At 40.6% G+C, this 27,957-nt stretch overlaps 2 protein-coding genes across 3 annotated transcripts; one reads left to right on the plus strand and one right to left on the minus strand.

Annotated features, from left to right (window-relative positions):
* Positions 1–16,385, plus strand: gldc (glycine dehydrogenase (decarboxylating)). Its single transcript, XM_085178961.1, has 25 exons — positions 1–421; positions 600–678; positions 3,547–3,682; positions 4,091–4,255; positions 4,437–4,514; positions 4,989–5,136; positions 5,292–5,488; positions 5,586–5,682; positions 5,766–5,871; positions 6,129–6,268; positions 7,174–7,254; positions 7,403–7,500; positions 8,183–8,267; positions 8,381–8,422; positions 8,517–8,659; positions 9,302–9,377; positions 11,070–11,195; positions 11,554–11,703; positions 13,403–13,515; positions 13,668–13,809; positions 14,311–14,422; positions 14,537–14,632; positions 14,757–14,929; positions 15,024–15,104; positions 15,674–16,385. The coding sequence occupies exons 1-25, from the start codon at positions 134–136 to the stop codon at positions 15,812–15,814; spliced, it is 3,093 nt and encodes a 1,030-aa protein (XP_085035087.1). The 5' UTR covers positions 1–133; the 3' UTR covers positions 15,815–16,385.
* LOC146506422 (monocarboxylate transporter 13) lies at positions 15,882–27,642 on the minus strand. Of its 2 annotated transcripts, XM_085178968.1 has the most exons (5): positions 27,389–27,535; positions 26,286–26,516; positions 26,067–26,210; positions 24,855–25,637; positions 15,882–23,615 (listed from the first exon to the last, which is right to left on the minus strand). In XM_085178968.1, exons 2-5 carry the CDS (start codon positions 26,485–26,487, stop codon positions 23,413–23,415), a joined length of 1,332 nt encoding a protein of 443 aa, XP_085035094.1. In that variant the 5' UTR covers positions 26,488–26,516; positions 27,389–27,535; the 3' UTR covers positions 15,882–23,412. The 2 variants fall into 2 exon arrangements, with proteins under 2 accessions (XP_085035094.1, XP_085035095.1); XM_085178969.1 differs by lacking the exon at positions 26,067–26,210 and having other exon boundaries at positions 27,389–27,642.
* Positions 27,643–27,957: the final 315 nt, after the last annotated feature.

The following is a 27,957-nucleotide window of genomic DNA, read 5'->3' on the forward strand; positions in this document are numbered from 1 at the left end:
CGTATAAACTCAGCAGTTTGAAGGAGTTGGCTGTATCTTCTGCACCGGTCTCAGTGGGTGGAAAGTCTACTGAGTTAAGGGAGGGAAAGGCTTCACCAGTTTCTGCACGCTTGTCTCGCAGTGTGATTTAGAGATGCAGAGCTGCGCCAAGTCCTGGGGGGTCTTTTTGGCCAAGTCGGTGAATCCCGGCGCACCGCGCAGGCATTTGAGCGATCAGAGCCGCGTGGTTTGGAAACTTCAGTGCAAGATCCGAAACAGCTGCGCATCCCTAACAACATCAGCCCGGGCTCTGAGGACCTCTGCAGCCGTCTCCTCCAGGCAGATAGAAGGGATTTTACCCAGACATGATGATTTTGCTGAGCGCCACATCGGTCCAGGTGAGAAGGAGAAGAGAGACATGCTGGATGTTCTGGGACTCGAGGTAAGATTTACGTCGCTGTTTCCCTCCCTCTATGAAATGGGCGCAAAAAAAAAAATCTTCCTTTCATTTAAATTAAGACAAGTTTCAGCACAAAAACATCTGCACTGAGTGGCGTGTTTATGTCACTGGGTAGCGGTTTACGCGCCTTTGTTCATTAAACTTCCCCTTTTTCCCACAGTCAGTCGACCAGTTGATTGAAAACACAGTACCATCTTCTATCCGTCTGCAGAGGAGCTTGAAGATGGATGATCCAGTCTGTAAGTTTGGCCTGATGTGCACGTATGTGTTAGTGAAACAGTAGCTGAATCTCTTCCTGTTATTATAGCGCTGCAAGCTGCTGCCTAAATCTCTCTCGATGCGCCACCAATCTCAATTTCAAATTGTAAATGTAATTCAAATAAGTGTGTGTGTGTGTGGAGGGGGAATGAGTGTTAACCTCATATTGTGCAGCTTTATTTCAAATTTTAATTTATTTTTTTAAAAAACATGTCGAGCTTTTCCCACACCCAACGGGCGCTCAATGAAGCCAAGTGAGAGGCTGAAATGTAGGTTGCCCTTCTATTGTGTGGCGCGGAGCGCTCTCCCCTGTTAAGTCTTCCTTTGAACATATTTGGAGTTGTTTTTGCGAAACTCGGCGAGCGGCACCAATCTCCTGTTGGGAAGCCGATGCTCATAGGATGGCAACTGGAGTGTAAAGTTTAGCCTTGAGCTCCGGTCCCAAGTCCAGTTCAATCTGGTTACAGCGTTCACGTTACGTTACATCACAGCCGGGGATCCTAATAAGGTGGTTTCATGATGCTGCATGGATGTTTTTTTTTCTTGCTCCTATACAACACGGATAGCCTACATTTCAGCAGCAGACACAGACTGCTGTGTTTAATCCTATACAGCAGTCAATCTTTTTAACGCTTTTTAAGCTGCGGCTTTTTCAGCTCTAAGCTGATGGCTTCCTGTGTGAATTAACGTGTATTTTCATGTGGAGCTGTATTTTTGCTCAGTTTGTTTTGTGAAGTGGGCCTGTCACTATCAAATGTGCAAAAATAGGGCTGGAGAGACAGGAGATTAAAAACATTACATATATAAATAAAAAAGCAGCATAAGTTACCATGGTTTCACAGATATGGTTCACCCTGCTAAGAATGACCTTCTTAATACAGAAAATCCAGAGTCAATGCTGAAGTTACCTGGATGACATGAAATCCTGCTTCACAGTACAGACCTCAGGTCATCAAATTAGACAGATACAACCCCTGATGAACATGATATATCACACAATGTCTTTAGATGTTTAGCGAAAACTAAAATGCAGAAGCAGTTAGTGACAAACAAAGTGTAATTTAACTACCTTTAGCAGCGATAACTTTTTAGTAATTGTTTCAATCTCTCGCCTCATTGTGGAGGAATTTGGGCTCACTCTTCTTTACGGCATTGCTTCAAGTTGTTGAGGTTTCATTTATGCACAGCTCTGAAGGTGCTTCCATTCAGCATATCAATCAGGTTGAGGTCTGGACTTTGACTAGGCCATTGCAACACCTTGATTCCCCCCTACCTGTTTCTTTTTTCCTTTAGAGATTCTGTTGTAGATTTTCTGCTGTGCTTGGGATCATTGTCCTGTTGTATGACCCAGTTGAAGTTGAAGGTCGAATCTGACTGCAAGGTGCCCGGGTCATGTGGCTGCAAAAACATGTCCTAATTTCTTTAAGACATGTATGTAAAACCGAAAGAGAGAGTACTTTGCTTTTACCATGACTGTATGCTTATGAACTTGGATAAGCATAAAAATGATTATTGATGCTCAATCAATTATGAGGAAAAAAAAAAGGGGGGGGGGGCATGCAATCCGGCAATCAAAACAGACCAATGTGTATTGGCTAAAAGTCTTAATTGGGGTCAATAAATGGTGAACTTGAATCGCACCCAACTTAATGCCAGGCTATTGAAATGAGGCATGTCTAAAACCTTTACACTTGCAATGAATGATGACTGAGCTCTTTATGCAGAGTCAAAAGAGCTAAGTCATGACACTTTTATTAAATTTAACATTTATAGTAATAAAAGGATCTTTATAAGAGGTTTCTAATGCTCAGGTACTCTAATGTGTCTATTAGCCAGAGTGACTCTGACCTGCCTGTATGTCAGCCCCTCCTGACACTGTCAGTTTTCATAATGCAACAAGCCATGCTGAAGGAACAAACTGGAGGCCGTGCTGGTTTTCTGCTTGTTCAGCTTTGAAGGGCTTCAGTTTGCAAAGCCAGCAAAGGATTCTCTCTTCAACAATAGACCTCCTGGATGGTTGTGAATCAGCTTTTTTTGCTGCCCTGTAGAACTCTGGGACCATGGGAAAGCAGTCCTCCAACTGAAACGAACTCCGGTTTGCACGTCTCATCAACTCACCCTGAGCGTCATCCCCAAATGTACTTTTATTTATAGTTTATCCTGAATTTCCAAATACTTCTGCCCCCCCATCTTTCAAAGAAGCTGTAAATATTCACTTGTATACTGGCTGTGGTCCCTCACGCCACCACCACTAGAGGTGTCCTCCTCTCACCAAAACAGGAGTAGCCAGGACTCTTGGTTCAAACGGGTGGTATTGTCCATTCCTTGGAGTTGCTAGGCAGCCAGAAAGGCCAGAGGAATCTCAGAGGCTGGTTGTGTCCTGGCAGAGCTCCCTTACAGGACTGGGAAATGAAGCTTAATGAAATTGAGGAAGTAACAATATGTACTAGATTTTGGGGCCAGTTTTTAGGGAACATAAGATCTATTTCTCTCAGTATTAAAATTGTATGTTATTAGTGATATGAAAAAGATGGTTGAGGCTCTCAGTAGAAAACAGATTAGCATTGGATTTCACTGACTATTTTTTATTTTTTTAACCTGACTGCTCACTATAATTTTCTTCATCTTGTTACACAATCAGTGGCTCACGTGAGGGTTGCAATGCTGTTCACCAGACCTTCAGACAGGTCTTGTTGTTGTTTAGCAGCAGATGTAATGACAGATGTATCACATGATGTAATCTAAGTAGAACTGTTTTAACACTTACCAACATCCTGTTTTTCTCACTTATGACTCAGTGACTGTTGTTTGGAATAAGTTTAAACAGCTGCCTTTTAAATATTTTGCAGGTGAGAATGAAGTTCTGGAGACTCTCCAAAAGATTGCATCAAAAAACAAAGTATGGAGGTCCTACATCGGCATGGGTTACTACAACTGCTCCGTACCGCCGCCCATCCAGCGCAACCTCCTGGAGAATGCAGGCTGGTGAGTGCCGTCAGGCTACCTTGGATCAGAAGAAATGTGACAAGTGGTGTGAGCTGGTTTCTTCTGTGGACAATTAATGATATTTATTCCTAAATTTGGGATACTAATTTGAAGCTTAACTGTCATGGTGCAGAGTAACGTGCCCTCAATAAGAAGTCTTGTGATTTGATTTCACTTGGGGTCTTGTGAGAACTGCATTGCTCCAACGTTTTGCTGAACAAAATTTTCTTTCACACAGTTCCAAGTCAGCTATTCCGACCCACATTTTCTCTAAATTCTTAGGGTCAGAGAAGACATACAATGGCCTCCCCTGACCAGTCTTGGGTCCATAAATGCCATCGACTTTGTGCTATTGTTCTTCTGTCCAGTCTCGCTCTGTTGAATCATTGTTTTGGGTTTTGTTCACAGGGTCACTCAGTACACCCCTTACCAGCCCGAGGTCGCTCAGGGTCGCCTGGAGTCTCTTCTCAACTACCAGACCATGATCTGTGACATCACAGGCATGCCTGTGGCTAATGCCTCTCTGCTTGATGAGGGAACGGCTGCTGCTGAGGCCATGCAGCTCTGTCACAGGTATTTACATGCTGACCTGTTTAGAGAAACGTGCTCAGTTGATCTTGAATCTAGTCTTGTGAAGTTATATTTTGGCCACTAGAATGGATCGTAGTCTGTGCCACCTGTTGTAGATTCAAGATGTAGTGTGTGTATTAAACCTGCCTTACAGTGGTCTGTTATTGATATTTGCTTCTCACAGACAAAACAAAAGAAGAACCTTCTACGTTGACCCACGCTGCCATCCCCAGACTATTGCTGTAGTGCAGACCAGAGCTAAGTATGCATCATAGACAGTCAATGTATGAGGTCTCCAGTAACAGTAAATCATAAAAAAGAATCTAAATATATTTAATATTAAAATTAGATTGAAGTAAAAAAGATATTGCAAAGGTGTTGTTCTAGGCAACTTTATTTTTTTTTAAATTCCTTGAGGTGTATTCTGTTGTGCCATCATATATCCTCCTCGGGGTTCTGTCTTTGTCCATCGCTAACGATGATTGTCTACGTCAATGTTGTGTGACTTTGACACACAACACAAAGTTTGCTCATCCAAGTGTTCAGACCTGAACGGCGAGATTGAAATGTAGCTGCAGGGGTACTCGAAGTGGTCCAGAACTGCACAAAAATACTACCTTGAAGGGGAATTTAAATTGGGGGTATTGATTTATTTGTATTTTTTTATTTGGGCACAAGTTTGATTGCATCCTGTGTCTGTATTTTGATCATTCAAGTTTTGACTGCTGTGTTGCAGCTATATTGGGGTAAAAACGATTCTAAAGCTGCCTCATGAGATGGACTTCAGTGGACAAGATGTGAGCGGTGTGCTGTTTCAATATCCAGACACTGATGGCAGAGTGGAAGACTTCACTGCGCTTGTAGATCGAGCACACAAGGGCGGGGTAAGAAAGCTTTAACCACAAAAAAAAAATGTAAAAGCTCCCCAAAAGAACCGTGGGAGCAGGGCATATAATTAGGCTTAAGAATGATCTTAATAACAAATGGGAACAGCTTTGTTCATTTCCACTGCTGAGATTGGTTTTTATCTCCTGTCCAGGCCCTGGCTTGCTGTGCCACAGACCTATTAGCACTGTGTGTGCTACGTCCACCTGGAGAATTTGGTGTTGATATCACACTGGGCAGTTCCCAGCGGTTTGGGGTTCCTCTTTGCTACGGCGGTCCACATGCCGCCTTTTTTGCGGTTAGAGAAAACCTGGTCCGGATGATGCCTGGCAGAATGGTTGGAGTCACCAAGTGAGAAGCGACCTTCAGGGTTCAAGATTGCTAATCTTCATTTCTGAGTAAACTGATGACAGTGGTAAGATGGTTGAATGCTATGCTGTTGTTGCAGAGATGCAGCTGGTAAAGAAGTGTATCGTCTTGCACTGCAGACCAGAGAGCAGCACATCCGCAGAGATAAGGCAACCAGCAACATTTGCACTGCGCAGGTACGATCCAGGTTTATATGCGTCCTTCATTTTGGTGAAATGCATTACTCTAAATTAATTACAAACAATTACTGTTTTCCTAGGCTCTGTTGGCCAATATGGCTGCTATGTATGCACTGTATCATGGCCCCCAGGGACTAAAACACATTGCGAAGAGGACACATGGTGCTGCTTTGATCCTTGCAGAAGGTATATTAATATATATGCAACATTGCAGTAAAACTTCAGTCCTCACTCAAATTGAGAAATTGTTTGTTATTTAAAAAAAATATGCTTTCCTCCTTGTGGACTGCGAATTTCTCATTTTACTTTGTGCACATTCTCAGTAATGAGTGATTAAAGACTGGATAGAGACAAATATGTCACCAAATTTCTGTTCTTTGTCTTTATCCAAACTTCTCCCCGTAAACATGCCGTGCACAGTTAATTCGTACATTTTCTTTCAGGTCTGAAGAGAGCGGGACACCGGCTGCAGAGCGAAATGTTCTTTGACACACTAAAGATCAGCTGTAGCGTGGCTGCCAAAGATATCCTGGAGAGAGCTGAGCAGAGGAAGATAAACCTGCGAGTCTACGCCGATGGAGTGGTGAGGATCAAAAAATGTTTTTGGGGAAAGCGCTGGACTGATTAAGGTGGTCTAAGCCTGCAGAAGTGGAGCGACTTGCAGTTTTTGGGTAATGCTTTGTGTTTGGTGCACTGCAAAAAAGGAGTGGACATTAATGCTGCCTCATGTATATGCAGAAACCTTTTTTTTTTTTTTTTTTTTTTTTTTTTTTTTTTTTTTTTTTTTTTTTTTTTTTTCCCCTGCAGTAGTTTTCAGGCTGAAATGGGAGGGGATAGGGGATCTTTGCCCAGAAGCAACTGACTGTTGTAGCTCCTGGAAAACTCTGAATATGGCTTATAGGGATGAAGGGAAGTTTAGCACATTAGATCTAAAACTGGATAAGATGAAAAATCCTCTAATTGGACATGTGGGAAAAATGTTGGGTGCAAAAGAGAATTCTTGAGACAATCAAGAAGCAGTGAATCCAATTTAAACTTTGTAAGAGTGGATGTGACTTCTTAGTTAGTGTAACACACTTCCTCACTCATACAGGAATAGCCAAAATATAGGAGTGCATAACAGCAGGTTCATTGGTTTAAACCTGTTGACACATCTACAAATGATGCATGTAATGTATAATGAATGGATCGATACATAAATCATTTGGCATTCCTGAGATCAGTGTCAATGTTTCCTAATTAACTTTTCTGCAGTACAAATTTTCAATTTCAGAATTTCACTGAGCTGGAATTGCAATTAGCAAGCCAATTAACAAACCCACTGTTTGTTATAGATAAGCTGTCAGAACAAGTACTAGCCTCAAGTTTTCACCTTTTTTTTATTTTTATTTTTTTATTTTTTTGAGGGTTTTTTTACTGTTTAGGGTGAAAGACTCGAGTCGCTGGAACACTTTAAAAAAATCCTCTTTTCGTCTTCTCTTTGAACAGCTGGGCGTCTCTCTCGATGAAACGGTGACTGAGAGGGATTTGGATGACTTGCTCTGGGTCTTTGGCTGTGAATCTTCTGCTGTATGTTGATGGTTACTCTCATTGCTTGTTTGTGCTGTCTAAGTTATTCATTTCTTAATATGTTACTGGTTTTTAATTTAAGCAGTTATTGTTTTATGGTTGTGGAGATTGGTAAGAGAATGACTTGGCTTTAATTTGAACCTTTCAGGAGCTGATAGCAGAAAAGATGGGCGAGCGGGTGAAGGGGATCATGGGAAGTCCTTTTAAGAGGACAAGCAAATACCTTACACACCAGGTCTTCAACAGGTCTGTTCCCAGTTTAAGGACTGTACTGTACTGTTCCCAAGAAAGAAGGAGAAATTTGTGTGTTTGTAGCATTTTAGCTGTAATAACCTTTGATTAACTGCACAATAAGAACTTTAATGGTGTTGCAGTCATATCTTACAACACCAGTAGTTCCATAAATGCAGTCTTGTATCCAGGCTTCCTGTGTCTGAGCCCTATGTTTATTCTTTGACATGATCCTTGACATAAAGAGGGTAAAACTTTTAGTTAACCTTAGGTAGTGTGTGCACAGATCAGCCACAACATTTGGACCATCTCCCTAATATTGAGCTATTAGAGTATTGTTAGCAGTGGGGTGGGGCACTTTGGATTGACCATATTCTAAGGGTGTAACAAATCCAAAGACGATACCCATGTCGAACTGTTACTGCCTCATCAATGAAAGCTGTAATGCATGAGAATTTTGATCCTTACTTTTGTAATTTATCCCTTTTTAAAGAGATTGTGGTATGAACTGAACTCGACGTGTCGCTTGATGTGTTTGGGATGTGGAAATTTGGAGATTCGGTGCTTTATGGTATTTGTGATGTTTCTGGAGCAGTCTTGGTCAGCTGCTGCATGTCCAAGATCCAAAACATAGCATTATTGCCATGCGAGCCCTCTGTTAAGTGTTCTTGTCTCTGCTTTTTGTTTTTCCCTTCAGTTACCATTCTGAGACCAACATTGTGAGATATATGAAGCGTCTGGAGAATAAGGACCTCTCCTTAGTCCACAGCATGATACCCCTGGTGAGGCTACCATAAGTCAAGGCAGAGGTTCAGGTTCACAGATAGTTGAAATTTATAGCATGCTTTATACTAGTGTGATAAAGTAGTGAAAAAAAAAAAGTTTTTATTTTTAGGGCTCCTGTACCATGAAGCTAAACAGCTCATCAGAGCTCATGGTGAGTAAAAACGGGAACTAGTTTTTCAGTTTTCTTCAGGTGTAACATGAAATGCTTTTGAGTAATTATGTCTCACTGCTGTATCCTCTGACAGCCCATCACATGGAGGGAGTTTGCCAACATCCATCCTTTCGTGCCCCTGGATCAGGCAGAGGGCTACCAGAAACTCTTCAGACAGCTGGAGAAAGACCTCTGTGAGGTGACGGGCTATGACAAGATCTCGTTCCAGCCAAACAGGTGAGGGCACAAAATTGTGTACTTGTTGGTGCACAGACCGTATCAGTTGGGTGGGCATGATATTTAGTAAAGACGGGAGCATGTTCCTTTTTAGGATGATTACTTTGATGGTTCCGTGCAGTGCAATCAAATTATCCCGAACCCTCCTTCTGGATTAAAGAACCTCTGCAGAAGGAAGGAAATGCTCAAAGCAACCACTTAGCAGTACAGTTTTCCTTTACAAACATTTGTGAAAGAACCGTTATTTCAGAGAGATCACTGAATTGGAGAGTGGTGCTGAACGTAGGATGGGCATGGCGCCTTTGCAACACAAAAGTTTGCGAAATTTCTTCCCTTTTAGATTTTCCACAGTCAACTTTTAAAGGGGAACCACAGCAACATTATGAAAGCGGTGCATAGCTGGTTTCACACTTGCAGGATTAACTTGCAGGATATTACAGCTGATAAGCGACACACCCACCTCTGCTCTCTGTCACTGCTTATCAGTGTGTTCATGGTGGAGCATGCTACATTGGCCAAGAATGCACCTAGCTTCATCCCATCTTTCCCTCCTCTTTTGGTAATGTCTGTAGACTGGTCTTTGGACTTTGATGAGGCTGTGTGTGTTCTATGCATGACTATGGTGTCTGCCTTATTTTTCAGTGGTGCTCAGGGAGAATATGCAGGCCTGGCTGCCATAAAAGCCTACCTGAACTCAAAGGGGGAGAGTTCAAGAAGTGTAAGTGTCCTGGAAAGAGCAAAAGTCTAACAGGATTGCAGTCATGGTTAATTATGTTATTTTATCCAACCCAAAATTATTTTAAGCTAGAGTCTCTAGTCTCTGCAAGAAAATGGAATCATTTTTTTAATTTAAACTTGTGTAACTCTGAGGAAGAGCCTCATCTTCTGAAAACTGTCTCGAGTTAAAATGATCCACTGAACTTTAAAAAAATACCTGGAGGTACACAAACTTTGAGTTTCTAAGTTTCAATTCAAGTGCTTAAAAATATACACTGTTTAGCCACAACATTAAAGTTGCTGCCCTGGCATTGTGCAGTTCTTCTTTTTTTGGGTGACGTAAAGGCGGGTGGAATGCACAATGCTTGGCAAGTGTTTTTCTATCAGCTCAGAGGAATCCTTTTGCAACTGGCACTAGGATGGCAGATTCTTTGGATCCTGTGGGGTCCAGGGTGACATGTCCATGGATCAGGCTTGGTCTGTGCACGCAGAGCTTGAATTTTTGAGAGCAGTTGCTTCTGACGTTTTCCTTTTTCCTGAGCAGTTTTTGCAGTGTCCTAGTAACTATGCTCCTGCCATTGGGAGAGCTATTGCCTTTTGAGGTGTGCTTGGTCTGCAACAATATATAAGCAGATGGTATGCATCAAAGCAACATTCACATGAATGCCAAAGGTTTCTGAGCAGAACTTCATATGGCAACTAAGTTATCAATGTTTAGCTGTTGGTGCATTTAATGTTGTATCTAATCAGGTGACATTGAGAAGACTTTGCTGACTTGTAAAGACTATTTACTATCAGTATTATCCTTCCTGATACTGACAGGCTAACAGAGTATTAGCACATACGCCCTACAGAGTAACCCCCTATCAGTGACAGGGTTATTGTTGTAAATTGAAACATCTGTGATGTTAAAGCATTCTCAACAGTAGCTCCTAAAGTATCCTGACATTCTTATTGATTGTTGAAGGATGATGAGATGCTACCCAAAATTAAAGACTAGCGTATTGAAGTATTTTCTCTTCTGTCATTTTATTTATTTTTATTGCTTCCTAATAAGTAAATCTTAGTAGGCTGATTCCTGGAACTAGTCAAGGTCCAAACTGGCATCTGTTTGTGCAAACAAGGAGCTGAAAATGCTGTGATCCCATAGGCTAGCTGTTTTTTAAGACTCCATATTTGGAGGTTTTAAGACTTTGTCAAGTGAGAGTTCCTGGAGTGACAGCACAGCACTGTTTTTCAGGTCAGTCATATGTCTTTTTTGGCTAACACACGGATCCATGTGCCCTGGTTTGCCTGTGAAACTGGGTTGCAAAATGCCAGACGTGTCACCCTAATAAGGAATAAAAATCAGTTAATGACCTGCAGGCAGGTTACTTATTAGTAGCAGAGATCAAGGAGAGCTGCAGTTTCCTCCCACTGAGACCTTAAAAGTTTTTTGTATAAATTAAATTGTAAAAGTAGCTTAAGCCACCAGTCTCACTAATTTAATTATATCTATTTTTGTTTTTATTTAATTGAGCTTCACTTTGGATCTGAAATATCTATGGCTTTAATTGGCTCGGTTTCTCTTGTTGCATAACCTGCAGTCACGGCAGTTTAGGCGTGACTTTGGATTATGGTTAGGACAATGACTCAAGCTGCATTTTGCTTGTTCTGCTTTGTAAACCTGAGGCAATTTTTCCCATTGCCTCAGGTTTGTCTAATCCCCAAGTCTGCACACGGGACCAACCCAGCAAGCGCTCAGATGGCAGGAATGAAGGTTCAAGTGGTGGAGGTGGATAAGGATGGCAACATCGATCTGTCTCACCTGAAGACCCTGGTGAGAAAACGGACGCTGTTGTACAAGATTTGTGTTGTCTGCAAATATTAACAGGTTTATCCAAGACACACATGTCCAGTTTCATAGGTGGATTTGAAGGGAATCTATTTTTTGGAGTGTTTTTGCTCTGCATGACTCACAGCTCAAAATAATCCTCATTTATTGTAAACTCATGCAATCCTTCACTCTGTGAAACAAGCGCTTTTGGTGCCTCTGGACTTAAGTCGATCCTCACTTTAATCCAAGTGTGTTCATGAAGGACTGGAACTTTGACTTCATGTAGATGATGTGACACAGCTTTTTTTTTTTTTTTTTTTTTTTTTTTTTTTTTTTTTTTTTTACATGTTTATCTTTCCAGGTGGACAAACACAAGGCAAACCTGGCAGCCATGATGATCACCTACCCCTCCACCTTTGGTGTGTTTGAAGAGCATATCGGAGACGTTTGTGACCTTATTCACAAAAACGGTGGCCAAGTGTACCTGGATGGCGCCAACATGAATGCCCAGGTAATGCAATAAGTACAGTGGGATGCAAAAGTTTGGGCAACCTTGTTAATAGTCATTATTTTCCTGTATAAATCGTTGGTTGTTACAATAGAAATGTTAGTTAAATAAGTATGTATGTATGTGACACACACAGTGATATTTGAGAAGTAAATTGAAGTTTATTGGTTTTACAGAAAGTGTGCAATAATTGTTTAAACAAAATCAGGCAGGTGCATAAATTTGGGCACCACAAAAAAGAAATGAACTAAATATTTAGTAGATCCGCCTTTTGCAGAAATTGCAGCCTCTAAACGCTTCCTGTCGGTTCCAATGAGAGTCTGGATTGTGGTTGAAGGTATTTTGGATCATTCCTCTTTACAAAACATCTCTAATTCATTCAGGTTTGATGGCTTCCGAGCATGGACAGCTCTCTTTAACTCACACCACAGATTTTCAATAATATTCAGGTCTGGGGACTGAGATAGCCATTCCAGAACATTGTACTTGTTCCTCTGCATGAATGCCTTAGTGGATTTTGAGCAGTTTTTCGGGTCGTTGTCTTGTTGAAAGATCCAGCCCTGGCGCAGCTTCAGCTTTGTCACAGATTCCTGGACATTGGTCTCCAGAATCTGCTGATACTGAGTGGAATCCATGTGTCCCTCAACTTTGACAAGATTCCCAGTCCCTGCACTGGCCACACAGCCCCACAGCATGATGGAGCCACCACCATATTTTACTGTAGGTAGCAGGTGTTTTTCTTGGAATGCTGTGTTTTTTTTCCTCCATGCATAACGCCCCTTGTTAGTTTCATCAGTCCACAGCACCTTATTCCACAATGAAGCTGGCTTGTCCAAATGTGCTTTAGCAAACCTCAAGCGGCTCTGTTTGTGCTGTGGGCGGAGAAAAGGCTTCCTCTGCATCACTCTCGCATACAGGATCTCCTTGTGTAAAGTGCGCCGAATGGTTGAACGATGCACAGCGACTCCATCTGCTGCAAGATGATGTTGTAGGTCTTTGGTGCTGGTCTGTGGGTTGACTCTAACTGTTCTCACCATTCGTCGCTTCTGTGTATCAGAGATTGTTCTTCATCTGCCACTTTGAGCCTTAACTTGAACTGAGCCTGTGGTCTTCCATTTTCTCAATATGTTCCTAACTGTGGAAACAGACAGCTTAAATCTCTGAGACAGCTTTCTGTATCCTTCCCCTAAATCATGATGGTGAACAATCTTTGTCTCCAGGTCATTTGAGAGTTGTTTTGAGACCCTCATGTTGCTACTCTTCAGAGAAAATTAAAAGAGGGAAACTTACAATTGATCCCCTTAAATACTTAAATTGACCCCCAATTTGAGTTCCAATAATTGGTTCTAAAGGTTTTGGAATCAATACAAGTGCCCAAATTTTGTTTAAACAGTTTAAACAATTATTGCACACTTTCTGTAAATCCAATAAACTTCATTTCACTTCTCAAATATCACTGTGTGTGTCTCCTATATGATATATTTAACTGACATTTTTTTATTGTAACAACCAACGATTATACAGAAAAATAATGACTATTAACAAGGTTGCCCAAACTTTAGCATCCCACTGTATCTGTTTTTTGTAAAAGGGTAAAGACTGAGCTTATATCATTTTTTTTTTTTTTTTTTCTTGTTTTTGCAAGTTTTTCTGTAGAATATTTAATTTAAATAAAAAAACTTGTTCTTGCTCTGCCTTGAAGGTGGGCTTGTGTCGTCCTGGAGATTATGGGTCTGATGTTTCTCACCTAAACCTGCACAAAACCTTCTGCATCCCTCACGGTGGAGGAGGGCCTGGCATGGGGCCAATTGGAGTGTAAGTCAGTGGATATAAAGGGAAAAATGGTGAATAGTTTGATGTGAATTTGTTTATTTAAAAAAAAAAAACACTTTTTTTTTTTTTTTTTCCTTCTTGTTCTTAATTTGTGATGATTCTCTGACCCGACAGTATATTCTATTTCTTATCAGGAAGGCGCACCTTGCCCCCTTCTTACCGAGCCACCCGGTGGTTTCCATGCAGTCAGTGAACATCAGCAGCTCACTGGGCACCATCAGCGCAGCTCCCTGGGGCTCCAGTGCCATCCTGCCAATCTCCTGGGCTTACATTAAGGTCAGCACAGATAAATAGAGTTGAGACCACATTGAAACATATTGGTAAGCTCGTTTCCACTAATCTGTTGGCATGTTTGAAACTGTTACTTAACCGTGTGTGATTTTTAAAGTCTACAGTCACAAGTCATTGAAAACTTCCTGGGCTCTGTTTTTGTCACATGAGTAGTTGGTCACCTGGCTCTGACTTCAACTTAAGACAACATGAACAAAAGTGTTAATTTGTGATAAACATCCTGGGAAAGAAAGTCATTAACTTTAACAATGTAACATAGCTGATACATTTTGAAGCAGCAGCCCACCACCCAAACCCCACCCTGTTTACCAGGAGGTGGAGGAAATATGCACATTATATAAAAAGAAAAGCAAAAAAAAGGGGCAGTTGTTGGACAGAGTGCTAATACTGCTAATAAAGAAAAATGTTATATTAAAGCTGTAATAAAATTTTCTATTATTACAGCTTTTTGAAGCCCAGATGCTTTAATTCTGTTTTGGTGTTTAGATGATGGGATCCAGGGGACTGCGGCACGCTACAGAAGTGGCCATCCTTAATGCCAACTACATGGCCAAGAGGCTGGAAGGTCACTATAAAATCCTTTACAGAGGCAGGAAAGGTATGGTGCCGTCTCTGTGGACGTGTAGTGATGTACTCTCATTTTAAAATAAATAAAACCGCATAACTAACTTTATCTTTTTGGGGGGTTTTTTCCCCTCATTTATGTGCACAGGTTTTGTAGCCCATGAGTTCATTCTGGACGTGAGGCCATTCAAGAAGACTGCTAATATTGAGGCTGTTGACGTGGCCAAGAGGCTGCAGGATTATGGTAGGCTGATCAATATATATATATATATATTTCCCTTTCATAATTTTTATCCGATGCATATTGATACCTATTGTTCATTATTTTACTAGTATTATATATTTTCTTCTCTACTATTTGTGTCTAGGTTTCCATGCACCCACTATGTCTTGGCCGGTGGCAGGTACTCTTATGATTGAGCCTACAGAATCGGAAGACAAGGCTGAGATGGACCGTTTCTGCGACGCCCTGCTAGCCATCAGACAGGAGATCGCAGAAATCGAGGAGGGAAGGATGGACTCGCGCATCAACCCACTTAAGGTTTCTGTGCTGAAAACCTACCATACAGTGGTTAATATAAAGCTGTGATATCTGAAGTCGTCATGCAAGTGTATGTCTTTGTGCCTGCGTGCAGATGGCCCCTCACTCTTTGGCGTGCATCTCAACGTCCAGCTGGGACAGACCCTACTCAAGGGAGTGTGCCGCCTTCCCCTTGGTGAGTACCTTTATCCCATTAGACTTATTCGATGCCCCACACTCCAACTTTACTTTTTGCAGAGCCAAAGATCAAGTTTTAATTCTTTGTCTTTGATTTTGATTCCTGCAGTCTTAAAATTAGCAAAATGACTACAACTGACTTAGTATGCAATGCATATTGTAAATTTTTGTCCTTCATTAAATTTTTTTTTTAAAAAAAACCTTCAATTATGTTTCCTTTGTTGCTGGAAAAAATGCATAATATGAAATCCCTGTTACTTTTGGGAAAGTCAAACTCTGTGAAAGCAGCTGTACTGTTTAAAGAACTTGTATTTATCGCCCTCTAGTGGTGGAAAAATAAGAAGTGTAATTTGTCTCATGTCCTGTAGCCAACAACTTTTTCAGATTACTTAGCAATAGAGTTTTGGTTATAATTAAGTTATAGATGCCCTGATTTAGTCAACATTGGTAATGGGGTTTGTTGACTGTTCACATTTTACATTTAATGCAAAGCCGGCTACTTGAAATGAGCTTTGTATAAATGCATTGTTTGAATTTTTTGACCCCTCTTTTCTCCCTTCTTCACAGCCCTTCATAAAACCTGAGACCAAATTCTGGCCGAGCATCTCCAGGATCGATGACATCTATGGCGACCAGAACCTCATGTGCACCTGCCCACCCATGGAGGTGTATGAGTCTCCATATGAGGAGAAGAGAGCCTCCTCCTAGATACTCTCTGTGGCTCAGTCCCATTGTCCAGCCAGCGCACAAAACCTCCAATTTTAAACATCTGTGATTTTTATAGAAGTTCTATATAGTGGTAAATTTCCTCAAAACCTGCACTAGGGCTCCGAAATCTCCAGGAGAGCCCTCGAGTATCTGATTTTTAACAGTGAGGCAGATCTGAGCTGCCGCTGATGTAACGGGTGGAAAAGAGTGCGAGGTGGATGTTGGGACTGGCCTCTCTCTGACTGCACCCTTTTTGTGGGGTTGTAGGCTTTTGCCCTGACTTGAACTACTCAAATTGACCAAAGGTGTGACTTATTGCTATTCCAAGCTTGCGAAAATAAGCGCACCCTTCAACACAGAGGCCGCTCCATAGCCCACCTCTGAAATGCTGTACTTTAAGCCAAGTGCAGATAATGTGACATCTGTAATTGCTCTTGGTGCCTCTGTTCTGTGTAAAATAGCTGCTTTCATTTCAACTTTTTTCTTTCTTTTTTTTTTTTTTAACTGTCAGTATAGGAGTAATTCTTAAGCCTTTTTTTGTAACACTTTATAATAACCATCAATTGAATGATTAATTGATAATTAAACTTTATTTGATTCTGTTAAGCTGTGAAGTTAACAGGCATGTAAACAGTCATCTGGATGGAAATTGTAAAGTCTGAAATGATGTTTATACTAGTTGTTTTACAGAGTAAGTAGGCAAGTGAGATGTTGATGGAGTAAACGCTGTAGACTGTAAATATGGAGGTCGTACATTTTCCTGCTTCACTGGCAATTTGGTTTTGTTTTCAGCATCTCCAACATCCCGGTTTTTGCTTTGCTGGCAGTTTGGTTCAGTTTAAGCACCAAACGCACACCAGCGGGTTTGATTAAACAGCAGTATTTTATGAATCTTTTATTTATCACACAAATTAATCTTGTAAATAACAGCCATTACGTTGTTTGACGGTAAGTTAATTAAACATTACACAATTATCAGGTCACAAGTGATGGTTATTTTAAGGTGTTACTTTTTTGTGAATATGTCTCTTTTATTTGAAAATGTTTTTAATGTAGTGACCAAGTAGGTAGTCCTCATTTAAAATCAGTTTTTCTAATCTAAAGTATTTGTCTGTAGGAAAAATGAATGTATTAAAAGCATTCTCTCCAAAGTGTGTACATGTTTTGTATGAAGATTAACAAGATGTGCTTAGTAACCTACTCAATAAGACATTTTGCCAAAAAACTATGCATATAATTGTTTTTTGTGTACTTGATCTCAACATGTTAGTTTCCACAAACGAAAGATGCTGATATTTCCCATCGTGAACCCACCCATCAGCCCGGACCACCAAAAATCTTCAGAAAGGGCACACGGTCTTATTAATACAGTGTAATTGGTTTTTTTTTTTGAGTATATGCTTGCTGCTAAAATTCAATTCATGACGAAAGTGTATAGACTTGTTTTAAAGTATTTTACAAGTGCTGTCAAACAGATGAATTTTAGAGCTTTTCCAAACATCAAAGTCTTGCTAACAATGAGTCATGTCAGTTTTACTAGACACCGCCTGCATTTCTCAACAAGTTTCACACACGTCTTCTGAGCAATCCCAGCTGTTCCTTCTCTGGCAAATCTCTCTCCAGATTTCACTTAATTTCCCAGATTTTCAGAGGGATTCAAGCCGGGGCTTTGTGCAGGCCAGAAGGTAAATATAATAAACACCTGTTATCTTCCCCACATTACGGCAAAATCCATCACAAACGGAACCCTTAAGTGCTCTACTGTGCTGTACTTCCTCGATCCACCCCCCCATGCCATCTTCATGAAAGGGCTTTCAGGAGTATTTTTGCGCTCCATCACTGTTCGGTCACTGTTCATTTCCTTTTACAACTTTCCATTTGCTTTCACGATAACCAGATAAACAAACATTCTTAACTTAACCTTGACTTATTTACCATTTAAATTATATAAACAAAAAAATTCCCAGTTTGATCATCGGTAAATTATTTGGTATATCAATTGTGACAAAATCGCCATCAAACAGATGAATGACCCCAAACTGGACTGTAACATGTTTTTTAATGGTCCTTGAAATGCTAAAAATCAGTTTCTTAGCAAATACTGACACGTTTAAACACGTTTAAACTGCCTAACCTCAAACTTATTTTCTTTTATTAAGTGACTGGTTCAACTCCAGCAGAACATGTTTTGTCATGAAACCAGCTGAAACTGGTTTGAAAAGCTAATTGCATAACATAAGTAATTTGCACAGCACATACCAGATTCCCGCCCACACACTGCAAATGTCCCCCTGAGTGTTTCAGTGGTTCTCCATGATAGGTCTTTAGCTTTAGAAAGGCAGGCCTGACCAAGACTCTAGATAACAAAAGAGGACACAGAGTTATTTCTCAACAGTTTCCGTAGCAGTTTAAAATGTCCCATAAATGCCCCATTTAGACTCACACATATTAGATAAACAGTTTAAGACAAAGAGGAAACACAAACTCGGCCTCAGGGTGTCACAAACTTGTGTACTTCTAGCGACGATCTCAAGCCTGGATAAATGGGATGGTTGTGTCGGAAAGGGCATTGGATGTAAAAGTCGGTGCCAAATCTAACACGTGGATCATCTACTTTGGCAAATCCTCTGGGAAAATAGAAGAGCAGCCAGAAGTACCCACGAGATATATAAAGATAAATGTGTGTGCTTAAAAAAAGTAACCTGAACTGTGACGGCTAATTAGCTGCCGTAGCTGTGTGTCATCTTTTCAAGTCTGAACCAGGGGCGATTCTAGGATCAGAGCTTTGGGGGTGCTGAGCACCCAGAGAGCTGCCCATCCAGGCAAGATAAACTTTACTCGTCATGATGAGACGTCTTCCCCGTCTGTCAGTCCCTGCATCCTTAAATGTCTCCAGTTGTCCCGAGTTCCCTCTGATTGTCTCCTTGGTGCATTTAAACCCCTGTTCCTCCCTGTCCTCATCGTCTGCTGACTTCATCTCCATTATCAGTCATCAAAATTTAAGCCTCTCTGTGCAAGTCTGCAAATTTCTTTATTAAATCATAAGATTCTTAAATTCATCAAGTCTCTCTGTGCCTGGTTCCTCGTCACAAAAGATGACATCACTGTTTTGTACATTTTAACACAATTTAATCCCCACATTTGTGAAAGAAAAGCAAAACACTTTTTTGAAAAGTCTGTAACAAAACCATCAAATCTGATCAAGGTTATTTAAATGCTGCAAAAGAAGAATGGATTGGAATAAAAAAAAAAAAAACAACCCATATCCTAACCTTAATTACTGCGGGAGAATAATGAATGATGCTCATAATGATGCTCATAGTGAGTATGCAGTACAGAGAGGCTGCCTCTCTGTACTGCATACCAGTCAGTTAGCTAATTAGTAACTTGGGTTCAATATCGGCACATGCACATATGACAAAATAACCAGTTTCTCTCATTACATTTCAAACAGGACAGTGGTAACAACAGCAGGCAAGATAATGTTAAGTTTTAGATTTTAAATAGGCTGTATAAATTTCAATGGGAGCAACGGGACGGTCAAATATCACAGATTTTACTACAGAGCAGGACGGATTGTAGGGTAGCAAACATCGTCTCAACTCCAAAACACATAAAAACTCAGAAGCACGTACAAAACTCCAAAACACGTAAAAACTCAGAAGCACGTACAAAAGACAACAGAAGTGCTCCAGGATGCTAGGGTGCAGTGTTGAGCTTTTGTTTCCTAGTGGCTACACAAGCCAGGAAGTATCAACAACCGGATTTGGTGTGTGGTAGTAACAGGTAAATGAACTTTTTTTTTTTTAATTATTTGAATAAATATGAGTGCTTGTCTATAAATACACAAACAATACACACATGCTTTCAATTGTGTAATTTAAGTGATCTGGGTAGCTCTGTTTTGGAAGTTCAGTAAACGCTAGAAATGTGTGTTGGAGTTTGTATGTGCTTTTTGGAGTTTGTATATGCTTTAGAGTTTGTACGTGCTTTGTCTCTAGGGGCCATATATAAACATATAGAAATAAAACCACTTTTTTTAACATTAGTAATTCCTTTTCTGCATAATTTTATATTATTGTTAGTGATTAAATAATTAAAGCAACAAAACAACCTGAAGAGCCAGTTCGGAGCCGAAGAGCCGGCTCTTTTTAGTGAGTCGAACCGAAAGAGCCCGATCTCTAAAAAGAGCTGGAAATCCCATCACTATCAGCCACTATCGCTCTGGCAGCAACGGCGCTGCAGAGCAAGGGAGAGCCGAGCTGGAACAAACCATTTTGGGAGGGGGGAGGGGTTATCTAAACTTTTGCTGTTAAAATGTTCCGTCTCAATTAAGTACTGTATGCTTTTTATATTTTTAATAGTGTGTCACACAAACAACAAATATTGTCAAAAAAAGTAAGAAATCTTTGGGGGTGCTTTGATTCAAAAATGGGCTAAAATCGCCCCTGGTCTGAACATTTACAGTTCACTACATACCATAAAAACTGCACCATAAAATATGTTTCTGATTTGACAGAAATGAGGCTTGTTGATTTTAAACCACTAAAAAAATCATAATGCATGTTTACAAAGATTGAAAAGGGTCATGAAAGTTCTAAAAACTACATATGTTGTGCCTTTCAACAGCACAGAAAGCACAAGTGGTGAAATATAATGTAAAGTCAGGTTCAGAAATATTCAAGTCTAAACCGTTCTCACTCCCAAAGCGTAACATTTTACGCTAGGTGACAAATCGTCAACATATTACGTTTTCGGCTACCCAACACGGTCCTAAATACGAGAACCGTCTGGACTCAATCTACACATGTTCACTCTTTTTCTTCAAATCGCTTGGAAACACGCTATTTAACGTCATTAAAGTCCTGGTTAAGGTCAGGAATAAGGTTATGGTTAAGCATAGGGATAAGGTTTAGGGCTAGAATACAGGGCTGGAACGTCTATCATTCCACTGGATACCATAACCCGGCGCGTACCATAAGAACGCGGAAGGTCACCTTTCGCGTTCCTCAGGAATGCCGCGGGACGTGACAAAACGTCAGCATGTTACGCCTCGGAAGTGAGAACGGGCTGTCCAAACCATATAAACTCATGTCCTTTTATCAGTAATTTACCTGCTATATCACAGTCACACAACTCTGGTGGTATTCCATATATTTTATTATGGTAAATGGCCTGTATTTACATAGCGCTTTACTAGTCCCTAAGGACCCCAAAGCACTTTATACATCCAGTCATTCACCCATTCACACACACATTCACACACTGGTGATGGCAAGCTACATTGTAGCTGGGGCGCACTGACAGAGGCGAGGCTGCCGGACACTGGCGCCACCGGGCCCTCTGACCACCACCAGTAGGCAACGGGTGACGTGTCTTGCCCAAGGACACAACGACCGAGACTGTCCAAGCCGGGGCTCAAACCGGCAATCTTCCGATTACAAGACAAACTCCCAACTCTTGAGCCACGATCGCCACGATTATAATATTTTCAACTGCATTAAAGGTCCAAAAACCAACAATTATGACTCTGATGTAATTATTTTTCCTCTTAAAATAGATTCTTCCTCTTAAAAGCATTTCACTGAGCCACACCTGGGTCACCTGATAAAAATGGGGACTCTAGTGTAGCACTCCCCCCATAAAAACTATTCATTCTTATTGCTATAAGGAAGAATCTAAAGTCTACGGTATTAACCCATCCAGCATATATACAGCTTACTCCTGCTTGTGTAATGTTAACTAAATAATATACTACTTGAGGTAGTGCTTCAGCAACCCCCCCCCCCCTCCAAGAAACAGATGAATTTTGGGAATGAGTTCCTCAGGACATCATCAGCCTTGTTATTTAAACTCTAGTCTGCTGGAACTACTTTCAGTCACTTCTGCAGATGAAGACCTGCCTCACATCTGCTACAGACGTACAGCTGCAGTGTTTCAGTTTGGTAATTCCACTTGTTTTATTTTTAAAGACCAAAGTATTTATTTTTACTCAGATGACGTGGTCCTCCGGGCTAACTTTGGATAATTATAGTGTCACAAGTTTGCAGCCCATTAACGATGGGTTATACAATTCTGATTACAAAATGTGTGACTGCACAAAAGTTCAAGCTGAAACAATACAGCTCATTTTTGTGATATCTGTTCCCTGATGTGTCTGAAAATCTGTTAAGAGTTTCAAGTAATAAGCTGGTTCATTCCTCTGATTGAACATAGAAGAATAAAGCCTAATGAGACCTGAAAAGCACGGGAATAAATTCACCAGGTCATCTCACACAGGGCATACAAAATCTGTTTAACTAGGTCAAATCACATATCTGCTGGCAGAAAACTAAACATTTAACAAATCAAACTGCCTTCCTGGCATTCAAGCCCACAAAGACTACCATGCATGAAGTGTTCAGACATAGGCACTTTACCCTGGAAATAGCTGGATTTTTTTGTCTGTAGAGTAACCACTCATTTGATCTACAAATGGCAAAGCAGTTATTTTGTACTCATTTTTATAATAGCAGATCAATCATATGGAAAATGCAGAGACTTCTCTATATTTATCTCAGTTCTTCAAGTGCATAAAATTTAAATAAGCAGCTTCAGATGAGGTGCCAACAACCAGAACCTGTTTGGGGTGTGACATCTAAATAACTGACAAAGGCTTTCAGGCCAAAGAATGAAGTACATTAAGAAGTCATTCCACTGTAAGCCAAATTATCTGCAATCGATCACAGTATCTACAGTTAACTCTTTCAACTGTTAGACTGCAAAAAGGGTGTGTTAGTAAAATTGAGTTAAACTAGTCTGCCAGTGAACATGCAACAGCATGTGAACAGCAGGATTGTAAGACTGCTTCTCAGGAGAAGCAACACTGAAAAATCACCCCAAAGTTCGGGATTATTATCTCAAAAGTTTGCCTTACACAGAAGTTTGAGTTAGTCTGTCAGAATTTTGCAATATCTAACGTGAAATCTGCCTGTCAATAAATGCTTTTTGTCAGTGGTGGAAACGAGCATCGACACATACTCACTGAGAAGCAAACAAGTGAAAATGAAGTGAAAGTGTTGATTTTGGCAGATCCTTTGTTGTCACACTGACTCTGCTGACTGAGCTGAAAACCCCATCATATCAAGTAGTCTGATGCGAGGCCATCAGTTAAACTGCAAGCAGATTTCTGAACAGGAACACCAACGAATATCTCAAAACACACAAAAAACCCCAACACTAAAACATCCTGAAACAGAGACAATTCTGCACAGAAGAAAAGCTGATACAACAGACGGGAAGAAGAAGAGTGTTGCTTCTGATGCTGCTTTCTCTACACATAAGTACTAATTTTCTATTTTGAGTAAATAATTTAAAAAAGCTAATTTTCTTTGTGTTTGTGTTCAAGTATGCCACACTTATCTGTTAGGATCCTATAATAGAGGATTCCATGCTTGGTTATTCCAGTGAAATGAAATTTCCAGGTGATGCACTTACCTTCCTACATCACTATATGTGAATATAGATTATTTATAAAAATACATGAAAAAATATCCGCTGATATCAGTATGTGCCCCTAAAAAATAGTATGCACCCCACAAATCTGCTGGGTTCTCCCTTTATGTAACAGTGTCTGACTCGGCTTTTGCCGTTTCCCAATCCTCCTGCTGGTCGATGGCACAATAAACTTGAGGCTCTGCTGCTTCTCTCCTCTTATGAACCAGGCGGTCGACCAGGACGACAAACGCTGCGGACACAATCAGGCAGACGCCCGAGAGGTAGAAGGCGACGCTGTAGTTGTTTGTGTAATCCACCAGCCAGCCTGCACAAGTAATCCAGGACAAGAAGAAACATCACACCACCAGTGCTGATGAATAAATGAACACGGGTATGCGTTCATGCAGAGAAATGTTTGAGACATTTACTGTGAAAGGGGTTTTGTTCTTTGATGACTTCTAACAAGCAGTCTTATTATTTTACATAAAAGCCGACAAGATCATGTCACGTCAGATTTAAATATTTAAAGACCATAAAAAATGTATATTTTTTTGTATCTGCTCTGTAATGTTTAACTGAACAGTTCACATCTGCTAGATGTGGCTAACAAACTGCTGAGTGCACCTGGAGCCATGAGATCACAGCTATGCACAGAAGCAGCTCCATCACACATCATAATTGTCAGAATGTTTAGGTTTACTTCAAAAGTAAAGGAGCTAGTGCCGTTTTTATGTCAGCAAAACCTGCACTCTGAATTTATATCATTTCTGCTACATAACTTTTGCTGTAACGAAACAAATTTCCCACCTGTGGGACTAATAAAGGTCATCTTATCTTATCTTATCTTATCTTAATAACTATACAAATAAAATTTAATTTCATCAAACTAAGCTGAAATAAAATTGTGTGTGTCAGGCTTTATCTTCATATGAACTAGTTCATATATAGCACTTTTCTACTATATTTAAACTTGAGCGCATTTCTATCTTTAGCAAAAAGTATCAACATTTCATATTAAAGTCGTCTTTTCCAGAATCTGAATCAGACTGGTGAAGACTCCAATCTGATCCACTGGATGGCTTTGTAAAATGAGAATTAAGACATAAATGTTTGACTTTTAACTCTATTTTCATTCAGTTTACATCTTTCCAATAGAGAAAGACCTCCCCTTTATAGCAGTTATATGCAAAGTAACTAAGTTTTTTACTTACACATATATGTCTCAGAATTTAAGCCCAAAGAGCCATGTTTTCATTTATTTACCACAGCAGCATGTCTTTATTGTTAAGAGAAACTAAGAGATACTGTTGAGATTGCATTTCTTTTTATATTAAGCTATCTTAGGGATTAAATGAGTTAAATGTCTGTACCCTGATAGAAAGGGCAGTTTCACTGGCCTGGTGCACATGATCTCAAAGATGGTTTTAATAAACTGCAGTAAAATTCATCAAAGTCAAAACGTAAAATAAAAAAAGCACTAAATGATCTTCATTCAGTGAATTGTTTTGCGACATTTGTAGTTCCATAACAAATAACAAAAAACATAATTGATAATCCGCATTACCTGCAGCAGGTGGACCAGTGAAGCCTCCAATGCTCCTTAAAAGCATAAAGAGTCCGAGTCCACTGTCGAAACACTCCAGGGTTACAATGTCCACAATAGCTGTGACGTGAATGGCCACCACACAGCCAAACAGGAAGCCGTAGAGTGATGCGAACACCAGAATGGCCCAGTAGTTTTGGCTGATGGGCAGCAGCAGGAGTACCACGCCAAGGAGAGTGGCCACCATGGTGAGCAGTTGCAGGTTTCTTACCAGCCTCATGTTGGCGATCCACCCACAAATCAGCCTCCCTGCCAGGTCAGCTGAAGCCAGAACAGAAAGAATCATAGCAGGCCAGTACTTATCCATGCCCAAGCTGCTAGCAAAGGGGACCAGAAAAAGAGGTGGGATGAAAAACCCTGCAGCTGAAAATATTGCAAACAGGATGTACAGAAAAAATTCAGGTTTTCTCATGAGGAAGCACTGGAAGAAGGTCCTTCTCTTTGCTAGTAGTGTGGTTGCATCTCCCTCTAGACTGTCTTTGGTGTCCTGTGCAGGTCTCGTGGTCTTCTTCAGGGGTCTCATGAGTGCACCGCACACACACAGGTTCAGCTGAAGGCCTCCAATGATGAGCAAAGCACCCCGCCAGCTGTAGGTGTCAATGAGCCACTTGAAGAACGGACTGAATATAACAGCGAAGACGCATTCACCTGAACTGGCGATGGCAAAGGCAATGGGACGCCATCGTACAAAGTAGTGGCTCACCATGCTGTTGGCAGAGATCCAGGAGAAGGAAAGACCTGTTCCTGGAAATAGAGATGATGAAAATTATTAACCACCCACTATTTTTTTATAAGACTCAGGTCTGCCAGTATTAGCATTACTTACATGTCCCAGATTTGTTTTAATTGTAGCGCGTCACTTTTAAGGACATGTGTGTGTCACTGTAAGTCTTTGCATACCATTTCATGCTGTTTTGTCTGTTTCAAAATGCAAACATTAAAAGAGTGCATTGCAATTTTAGTAGTAGTGCTGCTGGTGAAAAAACATGTTTCTTAACATGAAATGGAACGTGACGATTATCCCCAAAAATCACAAAATATTGAACTTTTAGTAGCAGTGATATTTTTCTTTTCTGCCCTAAAAATCAGTTTACGAGGTTAGTTTTTTCATTCAAACCCTCAAAATGGTTCAATTTGCTTTGTAGGATTTAGAGTATGTCCCGGGTGTGCTACCTTGCAGGATGCCCATGGTAAGGTAGAGCCAGGGCAAACTGAGGTCCAGTGAAGCCAGCACCATTCCTAAGGTAGCCAGCAAGCCTCCAAGCATGATGACTACTCTCTGAGAAAACTGTAAGGTTATCGCACTGGCTGCTGGAGCTGCAGAGAGAATAACAATGGCTCAACGAAAACGCCTTTGGTTTAAAAACAACAGATTGAAAACCACTTATTTACCTCCTAGATGAAGCATAGCAATTGTTGTGGAGGTCACCCAAGAGGTGGTGCTGGCCTGTACTCCGAAGTGATTCTGGATTTCAATGAAGAAGTGTCCAAAGTTTTTGAGAACAGCAGCAGTAAGGCCCATGGTGAAGAAGGCTGACATGACCACCACCCAGCCATACCCGCCGTTGGGGGGTTCAACTTTTCTGGACTTCATCTTTTAAAAATTTTCTGCAGGCTTTTGTCCTGCGGATGAAAAAATCTCCAGTTACGGCAGCGATCAGAAACTTCTCAGAAGTGAAAAACTATACAACTGTATGAATGACTACACAGGGGTGTGTCTAAAGGGAGTGTATGGGGTGGCATAACCCTCTCTGAAAGCTCTTGTCTCTTCTCGCTGTAGGCTACTATGTATTAAGTTGGATTATGACTTTTACTTAAGAAAAAGAATTCCTACATTTTAAGCTAAAAAGCAGGTATCATGCAGAAACTGTTGCTGTGAAGGACTTTTCTGCTTGTTTTTTTTTAATGTATTTTGTTAGAGAAACAGCAGTTGGTGACCTGTTGTGTGCTTCACTTGTGATTTTTCCAGTTTATCAAGATCCTCTGGGCAAATCAAATGTGTTTGGCACAGTGGCATATTCAGATGAGGAATCTGCTTGTTAAAGCAAACAAACAGGACAACCTTCAAACTGGAGAGTCTGCTGCTGACGTAAATGAACCTCCTTCCCTGTATGCTGATGCGGAGATGTGGGTAAAAAAGGGTGACTCGATGCTGATTATGCTTCACAGAAAAGAAAAAAGTCCATCTTCAAAGCAGAGGTTTTTCTGAGTTTGATATGATATTTATTTAAACTTATATTTTTCAAACTGATAGCACTTTGTGCTGTTGAAATTTGAGCTCATTTTATATTAAATATTAATGGTATGTGGAGGAGGGTATTTAAGTCTTGCGTATTAAAACTTTTGTTACATTTAATTGCATCATCTTTATCTGAGGACATTTAAAATAATGTTCGATCAGCATCATTTGTCTTATTGTTTACAAGGCTGGTACACTCACTGCATCTCCTTCACGTTAAAGGTATTGACATAAACAGAAAAAAGTGGAAAATCACCTGCCAAGCTAACGTCCTTCCCCGGGTCTTCTCGGAATATCTGCCGCTAACATACCGCCTTATGTACTGTGGTGAAGTCGCATGTGCGCTGTGAAATCCAGCTCTCCTCGGAATTAAAGTGCGCTCTTATTTGGACGTTTGTGGTGACTGAGAGGACAGAAAGAGGTTACAGTAGGGATGTGTGCCATTTAACTTTAAAGATTTCTTCGCAGTTATCAAAACCACGACAGCTCACAACCTTTAATGTCCGCTTTAAACACACAAGTCCGCCTACCATCATTAGCGAGTATGAAGTCACAGCTCAAACGTCGTCATCCGGATTTCAAAATACAATATCAATTTCCATATACGTTGCTTTTGAATTAGCAAGTAAAAAGCAATTAGACATGTAAAGAGCGATTCATATTTACCGTGGAAAGTTACATGCAAGGTTCCTTTGTAAAGAGATCGGTGTGACCTTTTCCACAAAGTCTATTTATAGCTTTTAGCAGTTTGAATCAGCAGCCAATGGACGTCCAGGAGGAGGAAAAAACGAAAACGGCAGTAAAATAAAGAATGTGATCTTTTTA

Source organism: Neolamprologus multifasciatus, chromosome 12, assembly GCF_963576455.1.
Source record: "Neolamprologus multifasciatus chromosome 12, fNeoMul1.2, whole genome shotgun sequence".
Taxonomy (NCBI): Eukaryota; Metazoa; Chordata; class Actinopteri; order Cichliformes; family Cichlidae; genus Neolamprologus; species Neolamprologus multifasciatus.

Excerpts from the sequence above, each read along its gene's own strand:
- gldc (XM_085178961.1), top strand. The coding sequence starts at position 134 with ATGCAGAGCTGCGCCAAGTCCTGGGGGGTCTTTTTGGCCAAGTCGGTG. Across the intron at positions 7,501-8,182 it reads ACACACCAGGTCTTCAACAG|TTACCATTCTGAGACCAACA; the intron begins GTCTGTTCCCAG and ends TTTTCCCTTCAG. Across the intron at positions 14,423-14,536 it reads CCTTTACAGAGGCAGGAAAG|GTTTTGTAGCCCATGAGTTC; the intron begins GTATGGTGCCGT and ends TTATGTGCACAG.
- LOC146506422 (XM_085178968.1), bottom strand. The coding sequence starts at position 26,487 with ATGAAGTCCAGAAAAGTTGAACCCCCCAACGGCGGGTATGGCTGGGTG. Across the intron at positions 26,211-26,285 it reads TGCTATGCTTCATCTAGGAG|CTCCAGCAGCCAGTGCGATA; the intron begins GTAAATAAGTGG and ends TTCTCTCTGCAG. Across the intron at positions 25,638-26,066 it reads TACCATGGGCATCCTGCAAG|GAACAGGTCTTTCCTTCTCC; the intron begins GTAGCACACCCG and ends CTCTATTTCCAG.